Source organism: Diceros bicornis, chromosome 35 (genome assembly GCF_020826845.1).
Source record: "Diceros bicornis minor isolate mBicDic1 chromosome 35, mDicBic1.mat.cur, whole genome shotgun sequence".
Classification (NCBI taxonomy): Eukaryota; Metazoa; Chordata; class Mammalia; order Perissodactyla; family Rhinocerotidae; genus Diceros; species Diceros bicornis.
In genome coordinates, this window is record NC_080774.1 from 236,892 (window position 1) to 262,554 (window position 25,663).

At 46.8% G+C, this 25,663-nt stretch overlaps 1 protein-coding gene across 4 annotated transcripts; it reads left to right on the plus strand.

Moving 5' to 3' along the window:
- Positions 1-1,013: 1,013 nt before the first annotated feature.
- Positions 1,014-24,294, plus strand: LOC131398052 (zinc finger protein 605). Of its 4 annotated transcripts, none has more exons than XM_058531113.1 (6): positions 1,014-1,049; positions 7,976-8,072; positions 10,070-10,245; positions 17,468-17,588; positions 17,820-17,912; positions 21,784-24,294. In XM_058531113.1, the coding sequence occupies exons 2-6, from the start codon at positions 8,000-8,002 to the stop codon at positions 23,577-23,579; spliced, it is 2,259 nt and encodes a 752-aa protein (XP_058387096.1). In that variant the 5' UTR covers positions 1,014-1,049; positions 7,976-7,999; the 3' UTR covers positions 23,580-24,294. The 4 variants fall into 4 exon arrangements, with proteins under 4 accessions (XP_058387096.1, XP_058387095.1, XP_058387097.1 ...); XM_058531112.1 differs by lacking the exon at positions 1,014-1,049 and adding an exon at positions 1,119-1,250; XM_058531114.1 differs by lacking the exon at positions 1,014-1,049 and adding an exon at positions 1,119-1,245.
- Positions 24,295-25,663: the final 1,369 nt, after the last annotated feature.

A 25,663-nucleotide genomic window follows, 5' to 3' on the forward strand; every position in this document is an offset into this window, starting at 1 on the left:
GGCACCAATCTGACCCCCGCTGGAGTTACTATGGCAAACCACAGGCAAACCCAACCAACAAAGGAGGGGAGCTGCCTTTATACAGAAAAAAAGGGAGCAGGAGGGGCTGTTCTAGATGAGAGTCCACTGGGAGAGTAACAGTTCAAGGCAGCAAAGGCTTCTTATTGGCTGAGCTGTGGCATTTCTCATTGGCTGGGCAGTTGCCAGGTGGGGAGAGAAATCTTCCTTCAGCAGTAAAGTAGTTGTACTTCCTGTGGGAGATTCAAGTGTCCTCTCTTGCTGTTTCGTGTCACCCAGGATGTGTACTGGGGGTGAGCGCTCCCCCCCCCCCCCCCGCAGGCCTTTCTGACCCAGTTTAGTTAAGGCTTCTTTTATTAATCTCCACAACATGTTACATAGAATTATTACACAGAATTGAGCAAAATAATCTCTCACAAATATTTTAATTTGTTCTTTATGGCGATTTCATTTTTGATTACCAATGGGTTTTGCTGTTTTTCCTCATTTTTTGATAAAAATTTCTAGTATGATTTTATATTTTATTTAAAAAACTGGATTTATCAAGTTGTTTTTTTCTATTTTAATTCCCTAATTTCTGCTTTTATAGTCATTAATTTCTTCTCTTTTCATAATCATTTTATTTCTCCTTAAATTCCTCATTTCATTTATTTTCATTCTTTTGGTTAGTACTGTTGGATTGGATGCACTAAAACTTAGCTATACCATTTATTTTCATTTCATAAATTACTTTCATCTATAATCAAAAATGGAAAGGATACAGAAGTCTCCTCCAGGTGACACATCTACATTCACTCAAAAACACATTTAGGGCCGGCAGCGCCGGCTCCACCCCAGACGTGTGAACCAGGCACCCCAGGCAGGCGCAGAGGGGCTTTATAACCCGAAACCACAAACCTGTCGATACTGGGAGGTGCGCCGCAGAGCCCTCTGGGAGATGTAGTTCCCGAGCGAGCGGAACTCTGGGAAATGTAGTTCTGCGAGTTCTTGCGAAGCCGGACGGCGTCAGTTTCGGCGCTGGGGTCGGCGAGGTAAGGGTGTGCGGGGCGGGGGCGAGGGCGGGACGGCGACGCTGAGCGGCGGGGGCAGTCTTTGTGTCCGCCCGGGTCCTGCGGTGACCCCGACTTGGACCGCCTCGCGGCGACCCCGGCTCGCCCACGAACCGGCTCCGGAGCCGGGTGCCAAGAAGGCCCGGGAGGACGCCCCGCAGCGCATGCGCCGCTTGCGGTCAGGTGGGGGTGGGGCCGTGGGGGCGGCGCTGGGAAGGGGCTCGTCAGGGTGGGGGGCTGCGGGGGAGGGGGCTGTGGGGAAGAGGGCCGTGGGGTGGGGGACTTCGGGGGAGGGGTCGCGGAGGCGGCGTGGAGGAGGGAGGGAGCGAGCGAGATCGGGAGGGCAGCGTTTAGGGAACTGGGGGTCTGTAGGAATGAGTGTTGGGGGCAGTGAGTGTAGGCGTCGGGAGGGAGATTTGGGGGTCGGGCTAGGCCCCCCGTGGTGGTGGTTGGTGAGGGGACTGTGAGGGACATCGTGGAGCTGATTAATTTGGGGACACCAGAGGGTCAAGATATTGGAGTGTCTGTGAAAATCAGTAACTTGGGGCTAGGGAGAGGACGAGTGGTTGTGAAGCCAGTGGAGGGAATTAACTGGGTGATGGGGGCCTCTGGGGTGAATCGTTGGAAGGGGCTTTTGGGGGAGTCTAGACTTGTGGGATTGGCAGTTGTGGGGGCCAGGCAGCAGGAATTGGGAGTGAGGGAGCCCCTGAGGCTGCCCTCTGGAGTGATGGGAGAGTGGTGGGGGGAGTGTGTGTCATTGGGGATACAGGTCGAGAGTTTGTAGGAATGATTAGGACTTTGGTGATCAATGATTTGGATGCCTTTGGGTTGGCGATTGGGGCCAGTGAAAATGAGTGAACGCTTTGGGGGCGTTTAGAGGGCTCAGAATTGTCGGACTGAGGATTTCATGGACAGAAAGGCCTGTTGGTCGTGACAGTATTGGGTTTTACCTGAGCCCTGTGCTCCTGGGAAACAGCTGACTGCAGAGAATGCCCTTCCCCATGTAATTAGATAAGATTCACACGTGCACGCTGGTTGACCTATGACAAGGCCAGACTTGACCCTCCAAATTCTAGTTCTTTGCCTCTTCAATGATTAGCTGAAATGTCCCTCCCTCTGAGCAGTGGGAACAAAGTTGCTTGTTAACTAGACTTGGGTTGTTTCTCTCCTTTCCCAGCTTCCTGAGCTTCTGTCTGCCCTCTGCTTGAACGGCATTAGCCGCTCCTGAGAACGGGCAGGCCTGGGTGAAATGTTCTCCCATCTGCTGTCTGATCCCCCGCCCTTCATCCTGCTGCACCACACCTGGTTTTTTTGTGTATTAGAAAGCAGAAAACTCTTTGCCTTGCAAAGATGCGTGCACCTCCTAGGGCCAGTGTTCTCCCCCTTGCAGTGCACGCATACTCCTGCAGTAATAATTTTTTGGAATAAAATATTTCCTTACTAAGACTGCATTTGTTTTTTATTTGACAGTTCAATGGTAGCTTTTCGGTGGAGGGGAGAGTGTTGGGTGGCCTATGCTGGTGAGTGGTCTAGGCCTGTGTTTGGGGATCTTGTAATTGTTGCATCAGAGATTGGGGCGCTCTGTGTCAGTGACAGGGGGTCTGGATACAAGTTGATGGGTGGCCTGTTGGGAGTTGCGAGTGGACAGTGGGGGTAGTCATTGGAGTCATTGGAGGGGTTGGGAGTATTGGTGTTCATGCAGAGCTAGAGTGCCTGTGGGGCAGTCAGTGAGTGGTGGGTGAGCATTGGGTGGAGCAGAGAATGGGGTATCGTGAAGGCAATGATTGGGGGCCCTGTGTGATAAGGGATTGGGGATCCCTTGGGGTTTAGTGGTGGGGGCTAATTTAGGTGGCTGGTGGTGATGGGAGATAGCAAGCCTGAGGGGCTCTGAGAGAACAGTTATTAGGGCACCTGTTAAGGTGAGTGAATGGGTGCTGTAGTGGGGGAGTGATTGGAGGTCTGTGGAGGTCCTTTGGGGCTCAGTGTTTGAGGTTTCACTGACTCAGTTTCTAGTCAATGAGTAGACTCTGTGGAGATTAGTGAATGGGCGTTTGGTGGGGCCAGTGATGGGGTTTCTTGGCTTCAGTGTTTAGGAACCTGTGGGCACCAGTGATTAGGGGCTGTGGGGCGGTAATCAGTGAAGGGGCCTGTGGGTATACCTGGCTGGTGCCTGGGGCTGAGTGGGGGACAGCCTGGTGTGGCCAGGAATAAGGGTCCTGTGAGTGGTCAGGGGCCAAGCTGTGGAGAGACTTCGGGTGTCGTTGATTCATGCCCTCCTGTGGATGGTTTGTCACTTGGGGCTGGTTACTGGGGGCTTTGCTAAAGGAGTCATTGGCGATCCACAGCGTGTGTGAATGAAGGTGCTGGAGGGATGGCCTGTGAAATCAATAATCAGGGTCCTGGGGGGTGATGGGCACGTGGGGTAAGTAATAGCGGGGTATATGGGGCTCAGTGGGTGTGTTGTCTGGAGTTTGTGAGGGGCCTGTTGTGTTCACTGATCTAGGGGCTGGAGGATTCTCAGGTGGTCATTGTGGGTGATTGGGGGCCTTGTGGGTCCTGAGGGTTGGTACCTGGGGTGGGGTTTGGTCATTCGAGGTCTGTGGGGGTTTCTGTGTGTTGAGGCCGTCTTTGGGGCCAGTGTTGGTGACTGCGGGGCCTGTGAGGGTGGTGTTTGTGGGTCTGGGCGGGTGTGATGGGTGTTGGTCATGCGTTGGCTCAGGCAGGACTCTCACACAGTGACTTCTGTCAAATAACCACATTCTCTTGTTTCTTGGGCCACTCTCACCCAGCAGGTGCTTCATTGGTCAGTGACACCTCCTTTTGCTTGACTGTTTCTTTGTTTAGAGGTTCTCAGTGGCCTGTTGGCTGTAAGGTCCTCCCCCTTGCTAAACCTCGTTGCCCTCCTCTCTCCCTGCACCACCGGCCGCTCTCTCCAGCTCCAGCCAGTTGTGTCTGATGCTCCTTGGTGGGCATGGTCTTCCCGCAGTGCCACAGTGGGCTCCTCCTCATCAGGGCTCAGTTAAAGTCATCTCCAAGAGGCCTTCTCTCGCTGTGCTGAAGGGGTATCCTTCGTCCACGCCTTCCTCTGTCACATTGAAAATTTCTTCTGAGCACTCTCACAGTCTGAAATTATTTTATTTACTTGTTTATCTGTTTGCCATCCTAGAAGGTATTTCCTAGAGGGCAGAGACCCTGTCTTTCGTGTTTGATGGTTCCTCCCATGTGCCCAGAACAGGGCCTGTGGTAAGAGGCTTTCAGCAAATTGCTGCTTTCCAGCCAATAAATGAGATGGTGAGTGTGTGTGTGTTTTATTTGTGAGTGTGTGAATGTATATGTGTGTATGTGTATTTATGTGTGTATGTATGTGTGTGTTTTTTTTGGGCAAAATTATGCTCAGAGACTGAAACTGTCTTTGCCATAGTTCATTTAACACAAGTTCACTGTGGGATTTATAGTAATTTCACAAGCCGATAGCATACGAGGTAATGTCTCTCAGTAAGCCAATAAAGAAATAACAACATAATCCAAACCAGTGATAGGTTAATCACATTGTTGTTCCAGGCAAGGGGAGATGAAAGGAATAAAGTCCAAATTTAGTTCAAGGAGGCACTTGGGAGCGTTGGCTTGACCACCAGAGCGCTGATGTCCAGCTGCCAGCACAAAACGGATGTGAAAAGTCCCCGTTGCTAGAGCATGTTGTTAGGGAACAATGGCGCCAGTGTTGGTGGGCAGGCTGCTCTCCTTCATGGGGCCCCTGTGAGGTTTGTCACCGCTACCAATGAGGGAGTCGCCCCTACCACAGGAGCTAATGCCCCAAGGTCTTCGGAGAGTTTGTTTAGCTCAGCAGCGAGTGCCTGGCCCAGACCGAAACTCTCCAATAATCTCAGTAACTCTCAGTGTCTGTAGTCTGGATGTCCCCTTGTCATAGTTGCTTCTCCATGTGTTCCTACTGACCAGCCCCAGTGGGGCCCCTCAGCAGCTGGGCTGCTGAGTTCTCATCAACAACAACAGATGAGATGATGACATCCTGATACAACTTACTTCGTTCTTACATCAAAACAACTTTTTTTTTGTCTTTGTCATAAATGAGTGGATAAAAACAACTGAAGTCATAAACAAGTGGATTTGAAGTCATATTAAACCAGTACACAACGGTGTGAGTGTGTGAATGTATACATGTGTGTGTGTGAGACTTGATGTGAATGTGAGAGCAGAGTTCGGGAGTGTGTTGGGATCCTGAAGGAGGAAGCCAGGGCGACTGCTGTGGATGTTGCGACGGTTTGCACATTCCCTTTTCCAGAGGAGACAGCTGGAGAAGATCTCCTTTGCATCAACCCGGAAGGGGTCCAAACTAAACAGAAGCATCCAGGGCCAGTGGGCCTTGATCTCAGGGACCCCAGGGTTGGAGAGCGATGACTCTGGGGTCTCTTTTCAAGCAGGGTCCTCTCAGGGCTTCCTAGACTCTGAGACCCCTTCCTGTGCCCAGGAGCCTGGAAGAGCTCCCCGGGCATCTCAGGAAGAGGTGCTTTTCCTTGGGATGTTGCTTTCTGTTCTCCCAGGACGTTTTTTCTTGAGAGATCTGCCCTCAAGCCCTGCACTCAGGGGAGCAGAATTTGTCACCCCAAAATATGTTTCTTTGGCATAAGGATTATTTTAGGCTGGTTATTTTAAGAAACAGCAGACATGGGAGGAGCTCTGAAAACTGAATAGAAGTTACCCTTGTGTAAGAGATATTGACATTTATAGGGGAACTCTTCCCGTGTAAGGATGTCTCCCTCTCAGTACCTGGAAGAGGGGCTGACTCAGTCTCTAGAGACGCTTATCAACAGAGAAGGCAGAGTCTTTTTTTTTGTGTGTGTGTGAGGAAGATCAGCCCTGAGCTAACATCTGTTGCCAGTCCTCCTCTTTTTGCTGAGGAAGACTGGCCTTGGGATAACATCTGTGCCCATCTTCCTCCACTTTATATGGGACACCGCCACAGCATGGCCTGACAAGCAGTGCATCAGTGCGCACCTGGGATCTGAACCCAGCCAGTAGCGGAGCGTGTGCACTTAACTGCTATGCCACAGGGCCGGCCCCGAAGGCAGAGTCTTAAGTCTGCATAACAACCATAGCCTTGTTTACTGTGCTTTGCCTGAAAACCTCCTGTAACTGACTCCTCGCACCCTCAACATCTTTGTCTTTAGCTGAAGATGGTATTTAAGGTGGTGGTTTTGGCTGTTTCTGGGAGTGACTCAGTTTTCTTGGGCCTCTCCCATGTATATGGGAGGTATGCATATTATTAAATTTCTGTTTGTTTTTCTCTTGTTAGCTTGTCTCATGTCAATTTAATTCTTAGACCAGCCAGAAGAGCCTAGAAGGGTAGAAGAGAAATTTTTCCTCCCCAGCAACTCTTCACACTGGACTAAAAAGAGTCCACTTTCACTTGGGGAATCTGACGTTTATGTCTGCACCCCTAAGTAGCAGAACTGTGTCACTTGTCTCCCTTCCCACTCCTAGGAATTATTCCTGCCCTGGATGCCCTTGCTTTGCCCTCTACCACTATTTTGTGTCAAAATTCAAAATCCAGCCTATCTTTCAAGACTGTGGGTTTCTTTTTTTTTTTTTGCTAAGGAAGATTCACCCTGAGGTAACATCTGCTGCCAATCTTTCTCTTTTTTTTTTGCTTGCGGAAGATTAGTCCTGAGCTAATGTCTGTGCCAGTCTTCCTCTATTTTGTATGTGGGTTGCCACCACAGCATGGCTGACGAGTGGTGTAGGTCTGCGCCCAGGATCTGAACTCACAAACCCAGGCCGCCAAAGCAGAACATGCCAAACTTAACCACCAGGCCACAGGGCCAGCCCCCAGACTTGGTTCTTGACTGCCCCACAAGATCCTCATTACCTTGTTGATATTGTGACCAGTCTCCCCTCCCTGGCCTGAGTCTTCTCTCACTTCACATTTTTTTGTTTTTTGGTAGGGAAGGATTCGCCCTGAGCTAACATCTGTTGCCAGTCTTCCTCTTTTTTCCTTTTTTTTTTTTCCTCCCCAAAGCCCCAGTGCATAGTTGTATATTCTAGTTGTAAGTCCTTCTAGTTCTTCTATGTGAGCCGCCGCCAGTGGGAAACAAACCCTGGCCGCCGAAGCGAAGCATGCCGAACCTTAACCACTAGGCCTTCCAGGCTGGCTCTCTCTCGATTCTTTTTATGACAGAGAGGGAGACAGTTAAGGCCCTCAGGAGTTGATGGCAGGAGCTGACCACATGGTCAGGTCAAGGCTAAGCAGTGTTCAGGTGTTTCCTTCCTGCTTCCTGCTTGCCGTCTGCACAAGGCATGGGCTTTGCTGACTGAGCAGTGCAGGGCTGCTGAGCGTGTGCTAATGAGAGCAGGCTTGTGTGGTCTGTTTTCAGACTGGACCCAACTCTGGGGTGGGTAGTAACTGCCTTCAAGGAGCTGCTGTCCTGGCTGCACTCTTATTAGCTGCCCTGGGGCAGAACCTGGCAGTTTGCTGACACCCAGGTATAGCTGTGTTCCCTCATTTGTGGGAGATGACTGGAGACTTCCATCTGTCTTTCTCTGTATCCAGCGGGACATTGAAGGCACCGCACTCTCCCCCGTTGTTTGATAGAACAGAGCCTCCAAACAGAGAGCTCTTGCTCTAAGTCTTCACAGGTATCACATTCTCTCCTTGCTCACTTTATGTTCTGGAATGGTGCCCACTGACCTGTCCACCATTTTTGGTCTTCCTAATAGCCTATCAGCATGTGGAGACAGCCCGGAGCACCAGGAACTTAGGAGGTGCTCAGCAACCGTGCCCGGACCACAGGGGGAGACCACAAGCAACAGACAAATCTCGATTGGCGGGGTTGCTATGAAAGGTGGAATTTGTCCCTCCGGTCCCCATGTTTACTGGGTACTGTGTTTTTTAGACATTTCTTTTCAGGTGTATTCTTATGAAGGAAATAACACCCCGGTGTGACCCCGTGCCTGTGAAGTCCTTTGCTCTGATTCCATATCCAACTGAATGTAAGTGACCTGATCATGAGCTATGAAGAAATTTAAAGTGTATTTGTATGCATCAGGACGTAGTATTTTTTGTTTATTTTTTGCTTATCTTAAATCTTGGTCCATCTCGTCTAGTAATTCTGCCTGACTGTATCTGCTATGCATTTTGTGATCCTTTAAGAAGTTTTTAAAATAGTGGTTGTACTCAGTTATCTGGTTATATGGCTTGTTGGGGAAATAACTAAAATCAAAATCTGCCAACCCAGAAAACCTCTCTGCAAAAGCAGAAGAGAAAGAAAAATAGTTTTATTATTGAATAAAATTAAGCCGGAATGTGATGAGCATTGCAGGCGATCCGCTAAAGAGATCGTAAAGACAGGAAGAAATCTCACCCTGCTCTATAGCCAGGCAGACGCAACCCATTACACACGTGGTCTCAGGACAAATGATCACGTGTCACACTTGGTTCATCCTGAATTGACCTGGAGATCAGGGTGGCCATCTGTGGTGTCTGATTGCCTTTGTCCAAAGGAAAAATAGACTCCTCATATCTTTATGACAGAGGTGGTTTTACAACTTGGAGCCAGGTGCCCAAGGCTGGCTGGTTGGGCTCTGCCCTCCCACAGACTGGGAGAAGGGGGCACGTCTTCTGGTGATTTCAAAGCGCTCCCAGGTCCTTAAGAAGGACATTCTTGGGTTGTTAAACTGGACAAGGCTTATTTAGCTTTAGAAAAGATTTATATACATCTCAAAGGGCAGAGAAATAATTTACAGTTATAGGTTTTCTAAAGTAAATGCTCTTTGAATAGGGGTCAGGGGAGTCTCTTTCCCCTTTTTGCCTGAGAGAGAATTAATGTTTTTTTCTTATTTTTAATTTGCATTTGCCCTGCGGGCCTCTGAGCTCATATTCACCTAAAGGTGTTGGATACTATCCTGCACACTCTGGTAATTTGCATCCGGGGAGGGCTGAGGCCAGGACTTTGAAGCAAAGGGGAGGGAAGGGGCCCCAGGGCCAACAGTGTGGCCCTTACGGACAGACCCACTGGGACAGCCCCCTGTCCCACCACCCCTCCAAGCAGCTCCTCCGGTCAGGGATCAGAGGCCCTCAGAAGGAAGCAGGCTGTGCAGCAGTGTCCTTGGGGTGCAGAGGGGAGGTGGGAGGTGAGTAAATGCCCAAAGGCAGTCCTTGCCATGTCCGTGATTCCTTAACTCAGCAGAGATTTAGATCTGCCTCGGTTTCCCCTTGGGAACCCGTGGCCTGGGCTGTTCCTGCTGATTCTGAGGGGAGGGGCGGGCAGTATTCCTCCCAACCTGAGCTGAGGAAGAAGCAACATGAAAGGTTTCCTTGGGCCTCTCTTCTCCTGCCGTAAGCTCTAGGCTGTGGCCGCCCTGCTCGTGGCAAACCCGCCTGCGAGCACTCAGCTTCACCACAGCCTTAGTCTCCCCCAGCGTCTGCTCCTCTTCTTGGTGCTGTTTCTGTAGTTCCTCTGATCTGTGCTTTCCTCTTGCTCCAGGGCTCGTTTTGGAGTAGAGAGCCAGCACCCCAGGCTACTTGACCATCTTGATCTAAAAGCGTTTTTCTCTTAACCATCCTGCATAGAAATGAGTTGCATTTTACTCTATAGCAAGTAATTTCATTTAAGTGCCCCCAGGAAATGTTGCTGCAGAGTGAGTGAGCCAGGACTGTATTTCCAGTCTTTGGTGATGTGTCTGCAGAGCAGTGTGGTGTGGTGGTGCTCCCCTGGGAGTGTGTGGTTGAACCAGTGAGGCGAGTGGCTTCAGTCTGGCAGTTACAGGTGGGGACCAGGGCTGCAGAGTGCACTGTGGGAGCAGAGCTGGCCCAGATAGAGTCAGGCTCAACGGAGACGTGCCCGCAGCTGACATTCCATCCTGCTTCTCACCCGCTAGGCCTGATTTGAGTCTAGCAAACAACTCGTCTAAGTTCCCAGAAGAGAACCAAGATTTAAGTTCCCAAATTAGTTACATCATCTAAAATACAATTCCCACTGCATCTCCAGGCTGTGGCTCTCGGGAACAAGATAACTCGTGGGAGATAAGGAAGAAGAGGCCTCAGGACTGGGGGTGCCTTCTCAGTTTAAAGAGCGTTGGCCAGAGGCCTTTGTCCAGAGCCTCAGGACAGAGGGAAGTCACAGAACAGATTTCCCAAGAGCAGCAGAAAATGATCACCTCACAGGTGAGTTATTTGTTTACCCTCCAGCAGTTTTCTTCCGTGGATGTGACAAGGCTTAGAGAATGCCTGCAACCAACAGGAAAGGTCTAAATACATTTAAGTCATAATCAGAGAAAATAGAAACTTGGGAAGGATGTCAAAAGAAGCACCGAGTGTATTATAGAATCATGCAAGAGCCTTAAAGTGGAAGCCAGAGAGATAAGAAATGAGGTCCTCCTTCACTGTTGGAGAGGAGCTGTGAGCTTCCCCAGGTGTCCCCAGAACACGTATCAGAAAGGGAAACAGGAATAGTCACAGGGGTTCCTCTGTCAGAAAGCAGACCAGTTGCTCAGGCAAAGCAAACATTTCCTGACAACTGCATATCAAGAAAACATTTTGATAGCTATTTATGTAGATGATATAGTGGACAAAGTCCTAAATAGCAACACTGTAATACATAAGCCCTGCAATAAATGAACATATTTCCTCGAGCTGCTGCTTACCAAATTCCTCGGTGTAAGCTAAGGGAGAACTCAGAACACACAGTTAGTTAGGATGGGGACAAGTGGGCCTGGATTGATCATTACAAAACCTTCAAATGGCCCCCATAACCATCCTGTCAGTTGGAATTTTGGTGCATTTTAGGTGGAATGTTTTTGCTTCTGTTGGCAAAAGCTGGGCATGAGGGTATCTGCCTTTTGTTCCTATTACTTCTAGTCCTAAGCTCTATTTCCTTACTATCTTGGCTGAAGAAAAGGACTGCACCTTTCAGAGCAATTCCTATCCACCCAGCTAACCTCTCTTCTCTCCTTCCCTCCCTCTGTTCTTTCCTTTCTTTTAAAAATTTTATTGTTTAAACTGGTATGCGGCAACATTGACTTCCCCTTTTTTGATGTCAAGTGCTATGTCGAGCTCAGCTGAGCTGAGAGAGCTGAGCTGCCAGGTGTCAGAGTAGCTGATTAAAGCAACAGCCAAAGTGAAAGTCACAGTGGAGCCTGAATTGTTTGCTGCAATGGTACCATCAAGAATGCCGACCCCTGTTGCGGTTCCCCATGGAGGAGCATACTGGTCAAGGGTCAGGTAGATCAGCATGGACGTGGGGGTTGTTCACTGCCCAGGGAACACGAGGAATGAGGCTCTGGCAGTTGTATGGTCCCTGGGGTCAGGATGGGGGGAAGGGCCAGGAGTACTGGGTTCTGAGTCAGAGTGGGGAAAGTGTCTTCAGGGTTCCCTTCTGCCCCCCGTAAGGAGGTCTTGGCAGAGGCATCTGAGAAAGCTCTCTGCCAAAGGCCTCAGATAAAGAGACCTGGGGTGCGCAAGATCAGGACTGGCCAGGGGGCCCGAGTCCTTGACTGCAGCTTCTTCAGAGCCTGCGGGGCACAGGTGTCCCAGGTCCAGTGTGGGGAGGGCAGCTAACCAGGAGCCAGACTCCTCAACTCCACCCCTTATCTTTCAAGACCTTTGCGAGGAGCAGGCTACCCCATCATGGACTCGAACAGGTCAGACTTGAGGGGCTGTGACAGGAGCCAGGTAATTAATCTGAGGCAGCAGCGGACAGGGCCCTGATGAGACCACTCCACGCGGGGTGATCAGGCCTGCCTGCAGGACTGAATGTGGTCTCGACAGTTTCCAAGTCAGGAAAAGATTCCTCAGCCCATTAGGAGGCTTCTCAGGTTTCTATATGAATCTTTTTGGCCTGGCACAAGGCGTCGATTAGGCACAGCACAGCTCTGGCCAGTAAGTGGAAACTGGCCTCGACGCCTTCCAGGGTGAGACAGTGTCACGATGGTTGTTGGGGTACACACATCAGAAGTGCAGTCCCAGAGGGCATGTGCGGTCCTCCTAGAAACAAAGAACTGACAGAGTTAGGGCACCCAGGCAGACTTGAATCAGGCAATTGGGTTAACAGGGCCCCAGCATGGCTTTCCATTGTGGCCCTGTTGCCCCGGTGTTTTAATCCAGTCTGAGTAATTTAGTTTCGTCCTTGGTTGTAGAGGGACTGCCTGGCCAGTTAGTTCCAAACCATTTTTTGTTCACGACCTCAGCTTATTAGTCCACACTTTCTTAGATGGGGACAACATCTGGGATCTTCTGCCTGGAAAGTGTAGGAGCTGAGGCCATCCTCTGCTGTCCCTCGGTGGGCCCGTCGGGAGGCCCCTCTGCTGTCCCTCGGTGGGCCCGTCAGGAGGCCCCTCTGCTGTCCTGCGGTGGGCCCGTCGGGAAGGTTCCTCTGCTGTCCCAGAGTCGGCCTATTGGGAAGTTCCTCTGCTGTCCCTTGGTGGGCCTGTCAGGAGGCCCCTCTACTGTCCTGCAGTTGGCCCGTGGGGAAGTCCCTCTGCTGTCCCTTGGTGGCCCGTCGGGAAGTCCCTCTGCTGTCCCAGAGTCGGCCTGTGGGGAAGGTGCTTTGTTGGCTCAGCAGTCAGTCTAAATCCAGAGCGATCACAGGAGCCTGGAAAGGCAGCAGAGCTGGGGTTGTTTCTTCTGCTTTTTGGTTTTTTCCAGGAGGAGGGGAAAGCTTCAGGAGCAGGTCTGAAGAACAAAGATCATTAATGTCTCCCCCTCCCCCATCCTCCCAAGGTGCTGGGTTTTCTTTTCTTTTTCTGTTGTTATCAGTTTGTCCCATTTAGTAATCAAAACTTTAAAAAAAAATCATCTGTTTTCATCCAGACCCTTTGTCTGGAAAGATTGTATGCAAGAGGGACAGATATTTTTATATAACAACCAGAAAAACACATCATGTTTAAGAATTGGTTAGCAAAAACTCCTGAATTTTCAAAAGATTTTAAAATGGCTTTATGTAATCTCCCATTCATTGAGTCTTCAGGAAGGAGTCCTAGGGGATGGAAGGCTCTCATAGTGTCCCCCGTGGAGCTGAGGTTCAGTGACTGTAAAAGGAGGACATATAATTGAAGACAGTGTGTCTTCTCACTGGGACCCCAGTGAGAAGTGCCTTTTGGGGAACTGCTGCAGGGGGCCTCAGGCTGCTCTTCTGAGCTGTGTAATCCAGGCTGGGTTATCTTGACCCCTCCCATCGGCCACTTAAGTCTGTCCTTAACTGCCCATTAAAACACTCTCTCAGCCCTATGGCAAACCTGGGGCTGTTACCAGATGCAGTGAATTCAGGAAACCTGAACAGGAAGCAAGTGTGGTCTTGGAGGCCTGGACTCTGTGGCCCGAGTTGGTGGAACCCCGGAGATGGCTATGCCAAACCCCAAGAAAGTGTCAGCTGCAGTCATGGTGCAGCAAAACCATCTGGACAGGACAAGAAGCCCAGTGAAATCCACCTGTCAAGAACGTCCTGGCCTCTTGGCAGGGGAACCTGTCCCTGGGCAGTAATTTTAGCCGTGGCCAGTGTCTAGAAGGCCAGACAGCTTTCCCAGGCTGTTTCAGCATCTTCTGATGACAGTGGCAGCACATGTGCGTAGGCCCAATCTAGGACAGTATCTGATCTCCACGGACCATCCTCTCGTGGACGCAAGAGGTGTCCAGTTGCATAGCTGCTTGCTCTGGGTGGAGGCAGTTCTGGTCTCCATGTGTAGCTGACAGGCGTGCTCGGCTGACTTTGTTTCCTTGGTCAGCAGAGGGGCCTTTTTGGTGAGCATTCACATGGGTAACAACAAGCTTATTAGGAGCAGAACTAATTTTATCCAAGTGCCTCATCCCTACAGAGGGGCTCGTTTTTTATGCCAGTCTGAGGCTTGTCTGTGGTATTAGCTGTGGCCCATGAGGCACGTAGGTGCACAGTCTTCTATATGCCCCTCTATAATGGCCCTGATTGTGGCAGTTCCCGTCAGGGCTTGGGGGCAAAGGCTCACAGGGGTGTTCATAGACAATATGTCAATACCAACGGCACATTCAGTAATTGGGGCCAGAATAATAGTCCTTCGGAGCCTCCGGTGCACAGGCCATGCACCAAGTCTGTGGGGAGGGCGGCTTCCCCCGTGAGGCCTGCCAGGTACAGCCTTTGTGATTACCTGTGGTTGGGTCTGAAAAATCCTTGTTAACTAGGAGCTGGACTCCTCATATGGATTTTATTTTATTTTATTTTTTTGAGGAAGATCAGCCCTGAGCTAACATCCATGCCAATCCTCCTCTTTTTTTGCTGAGGAAGACTGGCCCTGGGCCAACATCTGTGCCTATCTTCCTGCATTTTATATGGGACGCCACCACAGCATGGCCTGACAAGTGGTGCATCGGTGCGATGCCCGGGATCCGAACCCGGGCCACCAGCAGCGGAATGCACGCACTTAACCGCTACACCACGGGGCCAGCCCCCCTTGTATGGGTTTTAAGACGTGTGTAAATTCATGTGATTAACATCACAGGCAGGACTCGGAACAGTTCCATCTCCAAACAAGCTCCCTGAGTCTCGCCTTCCCTCGTCCCTAACCCCTGACGGCTGACCTATTCTCTGTCACTACAGCTTTGCCTTTCCCAGAATGTCATACAAGGGAGTTATAAGCATATGACCTTTCGATCCTGGCTTCTCTCTCTCATATCTTCGAGGTGCGTCCATGTTGTTCGTGTCAGTTTGTTGTTTTTGTTGCTGAGTGGTTATCACTGGGTACTATCCCATTGTAGAGACGCACCCGTTTGCTTATCCATTCACTTTTGAAGGACACCTTGGCTGCTTCCAGTTTTTAGCAGTTGTGTTCATCTGCATATAGATTTGAGCATAATTTCTCAGGTAAGCGTAAGTTCTCAGTTTACTTAGGTAAATATCCAGGAGTGGGATTGCTGGGTCATAGGTAGGTCTATGTTCCGCTTTATGAGAAGCTGCCAAATTTGTCTTCCAAAGTCACGTACCGTTTTGCATTCCCACCATCAATGAATGAGAGTTGCTGTTGCTCTGCATCCTCTTTGTCAGTTTTTCTTTTTAATTTTAGCCATTCTTGTAGGTATGTAATAGTGTATCATTATAAGTTTAATTCCATTTCCCTGTTGACAAATACTGCTGAACATCTTTTCACACGTTCATTTTCCATCTATACATCTTCTTTGGTGAAATGTGTATTAAGATCTTTTGCCCATTTTTTAATGGTGTGGTTTATCTTCTTATTGTTGAGTTTTAAGAGTTCTTTATATATTCTGGATACAGGTGCTTTCTCAGATTTGCAAATATTTTCTCATAGTGTGTGCCTTGTCTTTTCTTTCTCTTAATGTTCCCTCACCCTGAAAAAAATTTTAATTTTGAAAAAGTCCAATTTATTAATTTTTTTCTTAAATTGATCACGTGTTCGGTTTTATCTGAAAACTCATTGCCAAACCCAGGTTCATGCAGGTTTTCTCCTAGAAGCTTTATAGTTTTATGTTTTACATTTAGGTCTGTGATCCATTTCAGGTTAATTTTTAAGCAAGGTATGAGGTATGTGTTGAGGTTTATTTTTTGCTTATGGGTATACACTTGTTCCAGCATCATTTGTTGAAAAGACTCCTTTCTCCAAGGAATTGCTTTTGTACTTTTGTCAAAAATCACCTGAGCATATTTGTAGGGGTCTATTTCTAGGCTCTCTATTCTGTTCCATTCACCTACGTATTTATCTTTTCACTAATGCCACTTTGTCTTGAATACCGTGCCTTGTAGGAAGTCTTGAAATCAGGCAGCGTGCGTCCTGCAGCATATTGTTCTCCAAATCGTTTTTGGGGCTCTGGTTCCTTTGCCTTTTGCCCCTGGACCCTGTACGCACTTGTTTTGTGGCCTCTGTAACACCTTATTGCCTCTGGCCTGGAAAGACTGAAAAGTATTTGAGAACATGATTTTTTTCTACTCATCTTTGTATTTCTGGGATCTGTTACAGTTCCGAGAACCTTAATTGCTCAATATCTGTGTTCTAGAGCTAGCTAGTTGTCCCAACTTGGGAGCAGAACCACCCCGGAGGGAGGTGATGTGGTTTTGGTTTTGACAGTGACTGAGAAATATTGCTGTCATTTAGCAGGTAGAGGCCGGGCATGCCGAAGGTCTTACCCTGCTCAGCTAAGAATTGTTCCCAAATACCAGGGGCACTTCCTTCTCTAATTCCAATTTCTTATTCAGTGGATAGATGGGTGGATAGATGAATGAATTCATAATGATAAATATTTTAATAACGTTTTTGTTTCTCTCTCAAAGTGTAATGCAAGATTAGGATATTATATTAGTTATCCATTGCTATATAACAAATTACCCCAAACCTCAGTGGCTGAAAACACAAACGTTTATCTCACAGTTTTTGTGGGTTAGGAATCTGCCAGCTGCTTGCCCATGTGGTTCTGATTCAGGGTCTCACACGACCCCGTAATCAAGATGTTGAGGGGCTGGCCCCATGGCTTAGCAGTTAAGTGCGCGCGCTCCGCTACTGGCGGCCCGGGCTCAGATCCCGGGCGCGCACCAACGCACTACTTCTCCGGCCATGCTGAGGCCGCGTCCCACATACAGCAACTAGCAGGATGTGCAACTATGACATACAACTATCTACTGGGGCTTTGGGGAGAAAAAGGGGAAAAAAGGAGGAGGATTGGCAATAGATGCTAGCTCAGAGCCGATCTTCCTCAGCAAAAAGAGGAAGATTGGCATGGATGTTAGCTCAGGGCTGATCTTCCTCACCAAAAAAAAAAAAAGATGTTGAGAAGGCCGTGGTCACCTCAGGGTGCAGTGGGGAGGTGGTCCCTTTCCGCCCTCACTCACGTGGGGGTTGGCAGGCCTCAGTGCCTTGCCTCATGGGCGTCTCCACAGGGCTGCCTCCCAGCACAGCAGCTAGTTCTTTTGCCTTTTGCGTGAAGGGTTCCCAAGAGGGAAGTCCCAGCCTTTTATAACCTACTCTTAAAAGTGACACTCCCCCCCCCCCTTGGGCTGGCCCCGTGGCTTAGCGGTTAAGTGCGCACGCTCCGCTGCTGGCGGCCCGGGTTCGGATCCCGGGCGTGCACCGTCGCACCGCTTGTCCGGCCATGCTGAGGCTGCGTCCCACATACAGCAACTAGAAGGATGTGCAACTATGACATGCAACTATCTACTGGGGCTTTGGGGGAAAAATAAATAAATAAAATTAAAAAAAAAAAAAAAGTGACACCCCTCACCTCTGCCCCATTCTGTTCAGGGGAAGTGAGTCAGTAAGCCCAGCCTGATTTAAGAGGGGAGGACTACACGAAAGCGTGAACACCAGGAGTTAGAGAGCATTGGGCCGACTTCGAGGCCACCTACCACTCCAGAGAAGAGTGTGTATTCCACAATGAGAACCAGCTCAAACTTAACAGGGTTGTGCTTTTCTAGATATCGTTTGAGGACGTGGCTGTGGACTTCACGTTGGAGGAGTGGCAGCTACTAGACCCTGCTCAAAAGAACCTGTACAGAGACGTGATGCGGGAGAACTACCGCAACCTGGTGTTCTTGGGTAAGGACGTTCTTATGTAACAGAGTGTGCCGGTAACTGAGGGCCTCTAAGATGTTGACCGATTTTAGATTTAAGTTTCAGATGTCAAAGATTCTTTGATTTCTATACCCAATTGAAAGACTTTTATTCACTTGCTTTGTTTTATAGCCTTTGTAGTAAAATATGCTTCATGTTTAAGAGTCCCTCAGCCTAAGCAACTGGGTCCAAGTCCTCTGTATTTTCAATTAACAGGTTATCAAATTTTCAAACCTGATGCAGTTTTGAAGCTGGAGCAAAAAGGGCCATGGATAATGGGTGAAGAAACCCTAAGTCAGAACTTTCCAGGTGAGAAGTGATCAGGAGTGAGGCACACGGGGAAAGTTAAATCTCAGGTTTCTGACGGTGGGTTGGCACTTTTGAAATGTTATTTATAAAACTGTGTTTAAAGTTCCTAAATCTTTAGAGTCCCCTCAAGACTGGTGACATGAGCTCGTTGTGATTTTTACTGTACTCTGGGTCCTGTTCCCCGTGTCAGGGTGCATCCCCTCTGTGTGGAGCTGATGGTGAAATACGCCCGCTCTTGCCTCTACGATGGCACAGGTTGATGGCCAGTCATTTAGGACCTTGCTTTCTTGGATAAGGTGGTTCTTCTTAGCTTCCTCAGTCTCCTTTTCTGTTTCTCCTGCCCCAGTCCAACCTGGAGAGGTAGGCTTCTTTCCTCCTCTTTAAGAATTCATAAATTTTGCTCATTTTAGGTGACACTGATTACTTTTGAGTTTCCTTTAATTTATTTTTTTCCTCCCTCTAATTTGTCAGATTTCTGTTTTAAACCTACAGAGAATAGAAGGTGAATCCATGGATAGAGAATAAAAATCAAATACCTTACAGGTGAGAGGTTCTGTCTCTTCCCTGCCTCTGTGCAGACTGAGAACTTTGCATTCAGTCTCCAGTGCATCCTTGTGGTGCCTCTCAGGCTTCTCATTTATCCCATCAGATAGTCTGCCGGGTGTAAGACCCCTGCCACCTGCTCTGTGATATTTTAACTCCATTTACATTGAAGAACCTCATGGTATGGCAACATCTTATCTACCCACTTTTTTCCTGTGCCCAAGGTCGTGGTTAATTCCACTTGAACTAGTTTCTTCTTCAGGTCTGTCGTAGGTTTTTCTCTGCACATGAGCCTTTGGTTATAGTATGCTTTCCCTGTGTAGACACTGTCCCTCTCTTCAGTTTGAGCTCTTTTTCCACCTCCAGTGAATGTTCCTTCACTCAGCCTTTTCTGAGATCTCTCCCCAGTTGGCATTGTTCTGTAGGAACCCAGGCCTGATCAGACAATATCGGGAATTCCTTAACTGGTTAGGTCTTAAGGTTCTTCCCCACATAGAAAGATGGCAGGTAACTTATTTTGCTTGTTCTTTATGAAATTTATGGTGTGTAATTATTAAATATTTCATTAATTGGTTGTATGGGCCCAGGTAATGCAGGATCTTTCTTATTTATCAAATATTTCTTTAGTACAAAGCTTTTCATTTAAGCAAGTGTGTCAGCTTTCCTTGGGAAATATTTCAGATTATAGATGTCTAGGCACCATTCACATGGATTTTGAGCTCTGGGTAGCTGTAGTCTGGAAGAGCTGTTTTAGTTTAGAACCATTAGTTTAGAACCACTGCTATTATGTGGAATGAGAGAGAATAAGAGTCATGAAATAACCTTGCAGGACCAGAGAATTTCAAATGTAGAAGAAAATATAAAACTATAAAATATTCAATAATTCAGTATTTGAACTTGAAACATTTGTGTTAAATTGCAAAGTTAATTATCAAGGTTAGTGATACAGAAAGGGACTGCTTTAGAAGTTAAGTGATAAGTGAACAGTATTTATCCTACAGGGATTGAGGGCTGGTTAGGTGCCATGTAGTGGAGGTTCCTCAGTGAAAAATATAAGCCTGTTCCCTGCCCTCGGGCTTCCATTCTAGTGGGAGAGACAGAAGTCGGATGGTTACCTGTTTGGTAGGTACCATGAAGAACAGGGTATTTGTTAGTGTGCCCTAAGATGATGTTTAGCTTTAAATGAGCTAGGCATGCTGGAAGCTGGGAATAGCATGTCACATAGAAAGAACAGCAGGCACAAAGGTCGTCAGCAGAAAGGCCTTTGGGATGAAAGGAAGGGTAGGGAATCCAGTGTGGCTGAGGGCAGTGAGCAAGAGTGTTGAGAGAGGGAGTCGAGAAGGCAGGCTAGGGCATGCAAGCCACGGTGAAGTGTGAATTTATCAAAGGGTTTTTAAGCAAGGGGGTAAAAAGGCCTGATAACATTTTCTAGATTCCTGGCTCCTGTCTGGAGACTAGAATTGGGAGGGAGCAAGACTGCAAGTAGAAATATCAGTTTGAAAAAGAGAGTGAAATGAGGGCAGAACAGACTAGAGTGTAACAGGAACAGAGAGGTGGGGATACACCTGGCCCTACCTAAGACACACCGTGAAGGATGGTCCACTTGTTCCCAATGCACCTGTCCCCTGCCTAAGATACACCATGAAGGACAGTCCACTTGTTCCCAATGCTCCTGTCCCCTGCCTGAGATACACTGTGAAGGATGGTCCACTTGTTCCCAAAGCACCTGTCCCCTGCCTGAGATACACTGTGAAGGATGGTCCACTTGTTCCCAATGCACCTGTCCCCTGCTTGAGATACACCGTGAAGGACGGTCCACTTGTTCCCAATGCATCTGTCCCCTGCCTGAGATAGACCGTGAAGGGTGGTCCACTTGTTCTCCAATACACCTGTCCCCTGCCTAAGATACACCGTGAAGGATGGTCCACTTGTTCTCCAAAATCATGATTTTTTTTTTTCTTAAAGACTTTGATACAGTTAAACTACTTCAATATTGTTTTATATCATTTAAGATATTAATTTGGATATATATCTTAATCTTATTTCTTGAATTGATTTTAATTTAAAATATTTATTTTATTTACTCTCACATTTCGTGAAACAATTTTTTGTAAACTCTTTGGGTGAGTCTCAAATCTTTTATGTCTACATATGACTCTGGCATTTAATCTCCACACTTCTCTCCACAGTCATTTTCATCTCAATGAATAGAACGGTCCTCTCCACTCACGTAGTTCAACACACTGAATCCTTTCATCTTCCTCTGTATCAGCAGCTCTGGCAGTTCTTCCTCTGAAATTCTGATATGTCTGAGAATTAGATGAGGCTTTTTTTCCCCCAAAAAAATTATCCTGCAGAAAAGGAATAGTTGCCTTAAATTTGAGATCTTGCCAAATCTTTCATCTTGCAGAGAACTTCTCAGGAGTATTACCCCACAATTGCTAGTAAAGAGTATCATCATAAAGTGAACACACCTTTAAAAGATCATTGTAAAATATCCATAAATGGTCATATTGTGGAAATCACAAACAAATGTACTTACAGGGTAAGAAAAAAATCTGTCCTAACGTTATACAAAGAATTCTTGTGGTTTGGAATAATGTCCATTGATAGCATTACATATAGATTCTAAATTCAGTTAAAATGTCAAGTTGATGCTGAGCTCTGGAGAACCCTCAGGTAATTCCAAAAAGTAGCTCTAATGATGGGGAAGTTACTGATTTCAGTGCTTCAGGTGATGATCTTGAATGAGATGTTTTTTAAATGTAATGATAGTACCGAAAACTAATGTTTCTCATCTTTCAGATGGCAGGTTGATATCCTGCATTTACTCTGCATCCTAGTTGGTGCTTCTTCCTTGATAGCGCTCAGCAGTGTGCTGGTCTTGTTCCTTTGTGTGCTGGTTAGTCTCTGTCTTCACTGCACTGTAAGCCCTCTGATGGTGGGGCACCTGCGTGTCTTCTTCTCTGATCTAGAGATCAGGCTAGATCAGACTCTGGACACGTAGTAGATAACCACTAGATTGTTGTTAATAAGTAATCAGTCACCCCAGTATTTGATTGGAAATTGCTCCAGTCTCTTTTATGGAGAAGACCATCACTGTTCCTTGAGTATATTTCATCTTTCCTTATTTAAAAGTTCATGTTTATCTACATTTGTAATTTTAAAATCTGTTTTCATTTCTGTTAAAATTTTCAATGCCCAATAAGTAGACATTGTATTTGGGAGATTTTTTTGACTGAGATCCTAGGCTCCATTTCAGAAATTTTATTCAATAAGCATAATCATTGAGGGATTTACACAGTATAGTTCATTTTTTCCTTTTTAGAAGAAGTCTGGCTAGATAATAATCTCAAAATGTGGCACCAAGATAATCAAGACAAACTTAAAAGTATGGAGAGAGGCCATGAATATGATGTTTTTGGGAAAATATTTCATTCAAGCACTAACTTTGTTCATTTAGGAATGAGACTCCATAAATGTGGCACAGGTGAAAAAAGTTTGAAACATCCTTTTGATTTTCTTATTCCAAAAAATAACTGTGGAAGAAAGAAACGTGATGAGCTCAATAAGAAATTATTAGTCTATATCAAACCAGATAGACCCCACAGTGGAATAAAATACTGTGATTACAACAAATGTAGAAAAGCCAGCAGTAAGGAGTCGTGGCTCATTACAAACCAGATAACACAAACAGGAGTCTGTTTATGCATGGAATGTGGCAAAGTTTTTAACAAGAAGTCACAGCTCATTATACATCAGAGAACTCACACGGGGGAGAAGCCCTATGGATGCAGTGAATGTGGGAAAGCCTTCTCCCAGAAGTCCTTGCTCACTATTCACCAAAGGACTCATTCAGGAGAAAAGCCATATGGGTGTGGTGAGTGTCAAAAAGCTTTCAGTAGGAAGTCACTGCTCATTTTACATCAGAGAATTCACACAGGAGAGAAGCCCTACGGATGCAGCGAATGTGAGAAAGCCTTCAGCAGGAAGTCACAGCTTAAAAGACACCAGATAACTCACACGATAGAGAAACCCTATGGCTGCAGTGACTGCGGGAAAGCTTTCTCTCAGAAATTAAAGCTCATTACACATCAGAGAATGCACACAGGAGAGAAACCCTATGAATGTGGTGATTGTGGAAAAGCCTTCTTCTGGAAGTCGCAGCTTGTCACTCATCAGAGGACTCACACGGGGAAGAAACCTTATGCGTGTAGTGAGTGTAAAAAAGCCTTCAGCAGGAACTCACTCCTCATTAGGCATCAGAGGATTCACACAGGAGAGAAACCCTATGAATGCAATGAGTGTGGTGAAGCCTTCATCAGAAAACCACAACTTATTAAACATCAAATAACTCATACAGGAGAGAAGAACTATCAATGCAGTGATTGTGAAGAAGCCTTCTTTAAGAAGTCGGAGCTAATTAGACATCAGAAAATCCATTTAGGAGAGAAACCCTATGGATGTGTTGAATGTGGGAAAACCTTCTTTGGGAAGTCACAGCTCCTAACACATCAAAGAACTCACACTGGAGAGAAACCTTATGAATGCAGTGAATGTGGGAAAGCCTTCACCCAGAAGTCAAGCCTGATATCCCATCAGAGGACACACACAGGGGAGAAACCCTATGAATGCAGTGAATGTGGGAAGACCTTCAGTGAGAAGTCAAGCCTCATTCATCATCAGAGAACCCATACTGGAGAAAAACCCTTTGAATGTAGTGAATGTAGGAAAGCTTTTGCCTGGAAGCCACAGCTTCTTAGGCATCAGAGAATTCATACAGGGGAGAAGCCCTATGAATGCAGTGAGTGTGGGAAAGCCTTTGTTCAGAAAGTGCAGCTCATTAAGCATCAGAGGAATCATACAGGAGAGAAAACCTACGGATGCAGTGATTGTGCCAAAGCTTTCTTTGAGAAGGCACAGCTCATTATACATCAGAGGATTCACACGGGAGAGAGACCCTATAAATGTGGGGAATGTGGGAAGTCTTTCACTAGAAAGTCACACCTTATGAGGCATCAGAGAATCCACACAGGAGATAAATACTATGGATGCCCTGAATGTGGGACCACGTTTAACAGGAAGTCACAGCTTGCGATCCATCAGAGAAATCACGCAGTGTAGAAGCCATGCAAGTGCAGCAGGTATGGGAAGCCTGCTGTCAGCTGCCATGCCTTCCTGCCCTGACACACAGGAGAGAAACCCTGTGCAGTGACTGTTGAAAAAATTGTCATTGTGGAGGCAAGTTTCCCTAGACAGAATTCAGAAAGGAAAGAGCTTTTTAAAAAGTAGACCGTATAGGAAAGCTTTCTCCCAGAAGACGCAACTTATGACACGTGGATGACTCATCAATATGGAAGTCTTATCAATATTGTAGTAGCACAGAACCTTTTAGTAAAAAGTGACAGTTCATTAAATATTTAGAAGACCTAAGCAGAGGAAAACTGTTCTCATAATGTGATGAAAGATTTCATAGAGAAAGGATGACAGTGTACTAGAGAGTATGTACACAAAGAAAACATGAATGCTGTATATTAGAGATTTCACTGAGGAGTACTAGTAATTTCAAGAATTTCATAAGCATGATCCTATACATTTATAAAGAAATTGTGTTCATTGTATATAAATTTTTATAAAGGTTTTTAAATGGTAGATGTGTTTTAAATGTGAAGACTTCTGCTTTCTGCCGTGGTGGTATAAAAAGGACCAGATTAACTCTCCTGCCTTAATCAGCTAGAAACTACAATATATATGAAATAATGGTTTTTAGACAGATAACAAGCACAGGTTTTGATCCCTGGAAGAAGGTGGATAGAGTGAGTTGAGCCCTACGATTGTCCAGCCATTTCCAGGCTGCACTTCAGGGAAGGGAACAACCGGGGTCTTGCTGAATTGAAGAGAATTGCTGATTTGGCATTTGGGGAGGCCACAGTAGCTAGAATGTGCAGGGAAAGTCCTGGAGAGGAAGGAGCTGCCCAGACCGAGGGCTTCAGAATCTACAGGGAGTCCTCTTGAGCTGAGTCCTGATTTGCATGTGTGTGAAGGAAACTTCCTGAGACCAGGAAAAGTAGCGCTGGGGAGCAGGAGGCTGAACGATTCCTGGAACTCAGTGCAGGGCTGGGAACAACAGTTCATGTTCCCACCAGCCAGAGTGGAAACAACTTAGCACACGGGGCATCAGGTAGAATTCCCAGAAGAGTATGGTCTTACTAGTGAGGGTAATTAACCCTGGATTAAAAGCCATGCTGGACCCACAGTGTCTGGCATCCAGAAACATCTGGCAGGCAAAGAAGCAGGAAAATATGACTTGTAACCAGGAGAAAAATCAATCAATAGAAAGAGATCTAGAAAAGACTGAAGTGGTTAGAATTAGTAGACAAAGATGTTCAGATAGCTATTATAAATATGAAGTAGAGGAAAACATGAATTTGATGAAGTCTGAGTGGAAGGTATATTTTGAAAAGCCCAAATGGAACCTCTCAGGATGAAAAACACAGTATCTGAGGGGACGGCCAATGGCATAGCAATTAAGTTCGTGCGCTCCGATTCGGCAGCCCGGGGTTCGCAGGTTCAGATCCTGGGTGCAGACCGACATACTGCTTGTCAAGCCATGCTGTGGCAGGCGTCCCACATATAAAGTAGAGGAAGATGAACACGGATATTAGCTGAGGGCTAATCTTCCTCACACACACACAAAAAAAAACCCCACAGTATTTGAACATTTAAAAAAAATCTAGATAGAATTAAGAACAGGTTAGACATAGGAAAAAAAATCAGTGAACTTGAAGAGTAAGAATAAAAACTATCCAAGTGATATACACAGAGCAAAAAAGACTGGGGAAAAAGAAGAGACGAGGAAATCTGTTACAGTGGTGTCATCCACGTGTAACTGGAGTTCCAGAAGGAGAGGAGAGAGAAAGGGCAGAAGCAAGTATTTGAATAAATAATGGCTGAAAATTTTCCACATATGCTGAAAAGTATAACTCCACATATTCAAGAAGCTCAAAGAACCTAAAACAGAAGAAATGTAAAGAAAATCATGCCAATGGACATCATAGTTCAGTTGATGAAAACCAGTGATAAAGCACCTCGAGAAGAAAAGAGAACACGGTCATAGAGCAAGGATGGCTCAGGCTCCTGGGTGGAAGCTGTGCAGGCTAGAAGACGACGGAGCCACATCTTTAAATTCCTGAAAGAAAAACACAAAA

Bases quoted from the DNA above. Each gene is read 5' to 3' on its own strand.
- LOC131398052 (XM_058531113.1), top strand. From the start codon at position 8,000: ATGAAGGAAATAACACCCCGGTGTGACCCCGTGCCTGTGAAGTCCTTT. The intron at 8,073-10,069 runs GTAAGTGACCTG...CTGCATCTCCAG, and splicing joins GATTCCATATCCAACTGAAT to GCTGTGGCTCTCGGGAACAA. The intron at 17,913-21,783 runs GTGAGAAGTGAT...TTTCCTTTTTAG, and splicing joins CCTAAGTCAGAACTTTCCAG to AAGAAGTCTGGCTAGATAAT.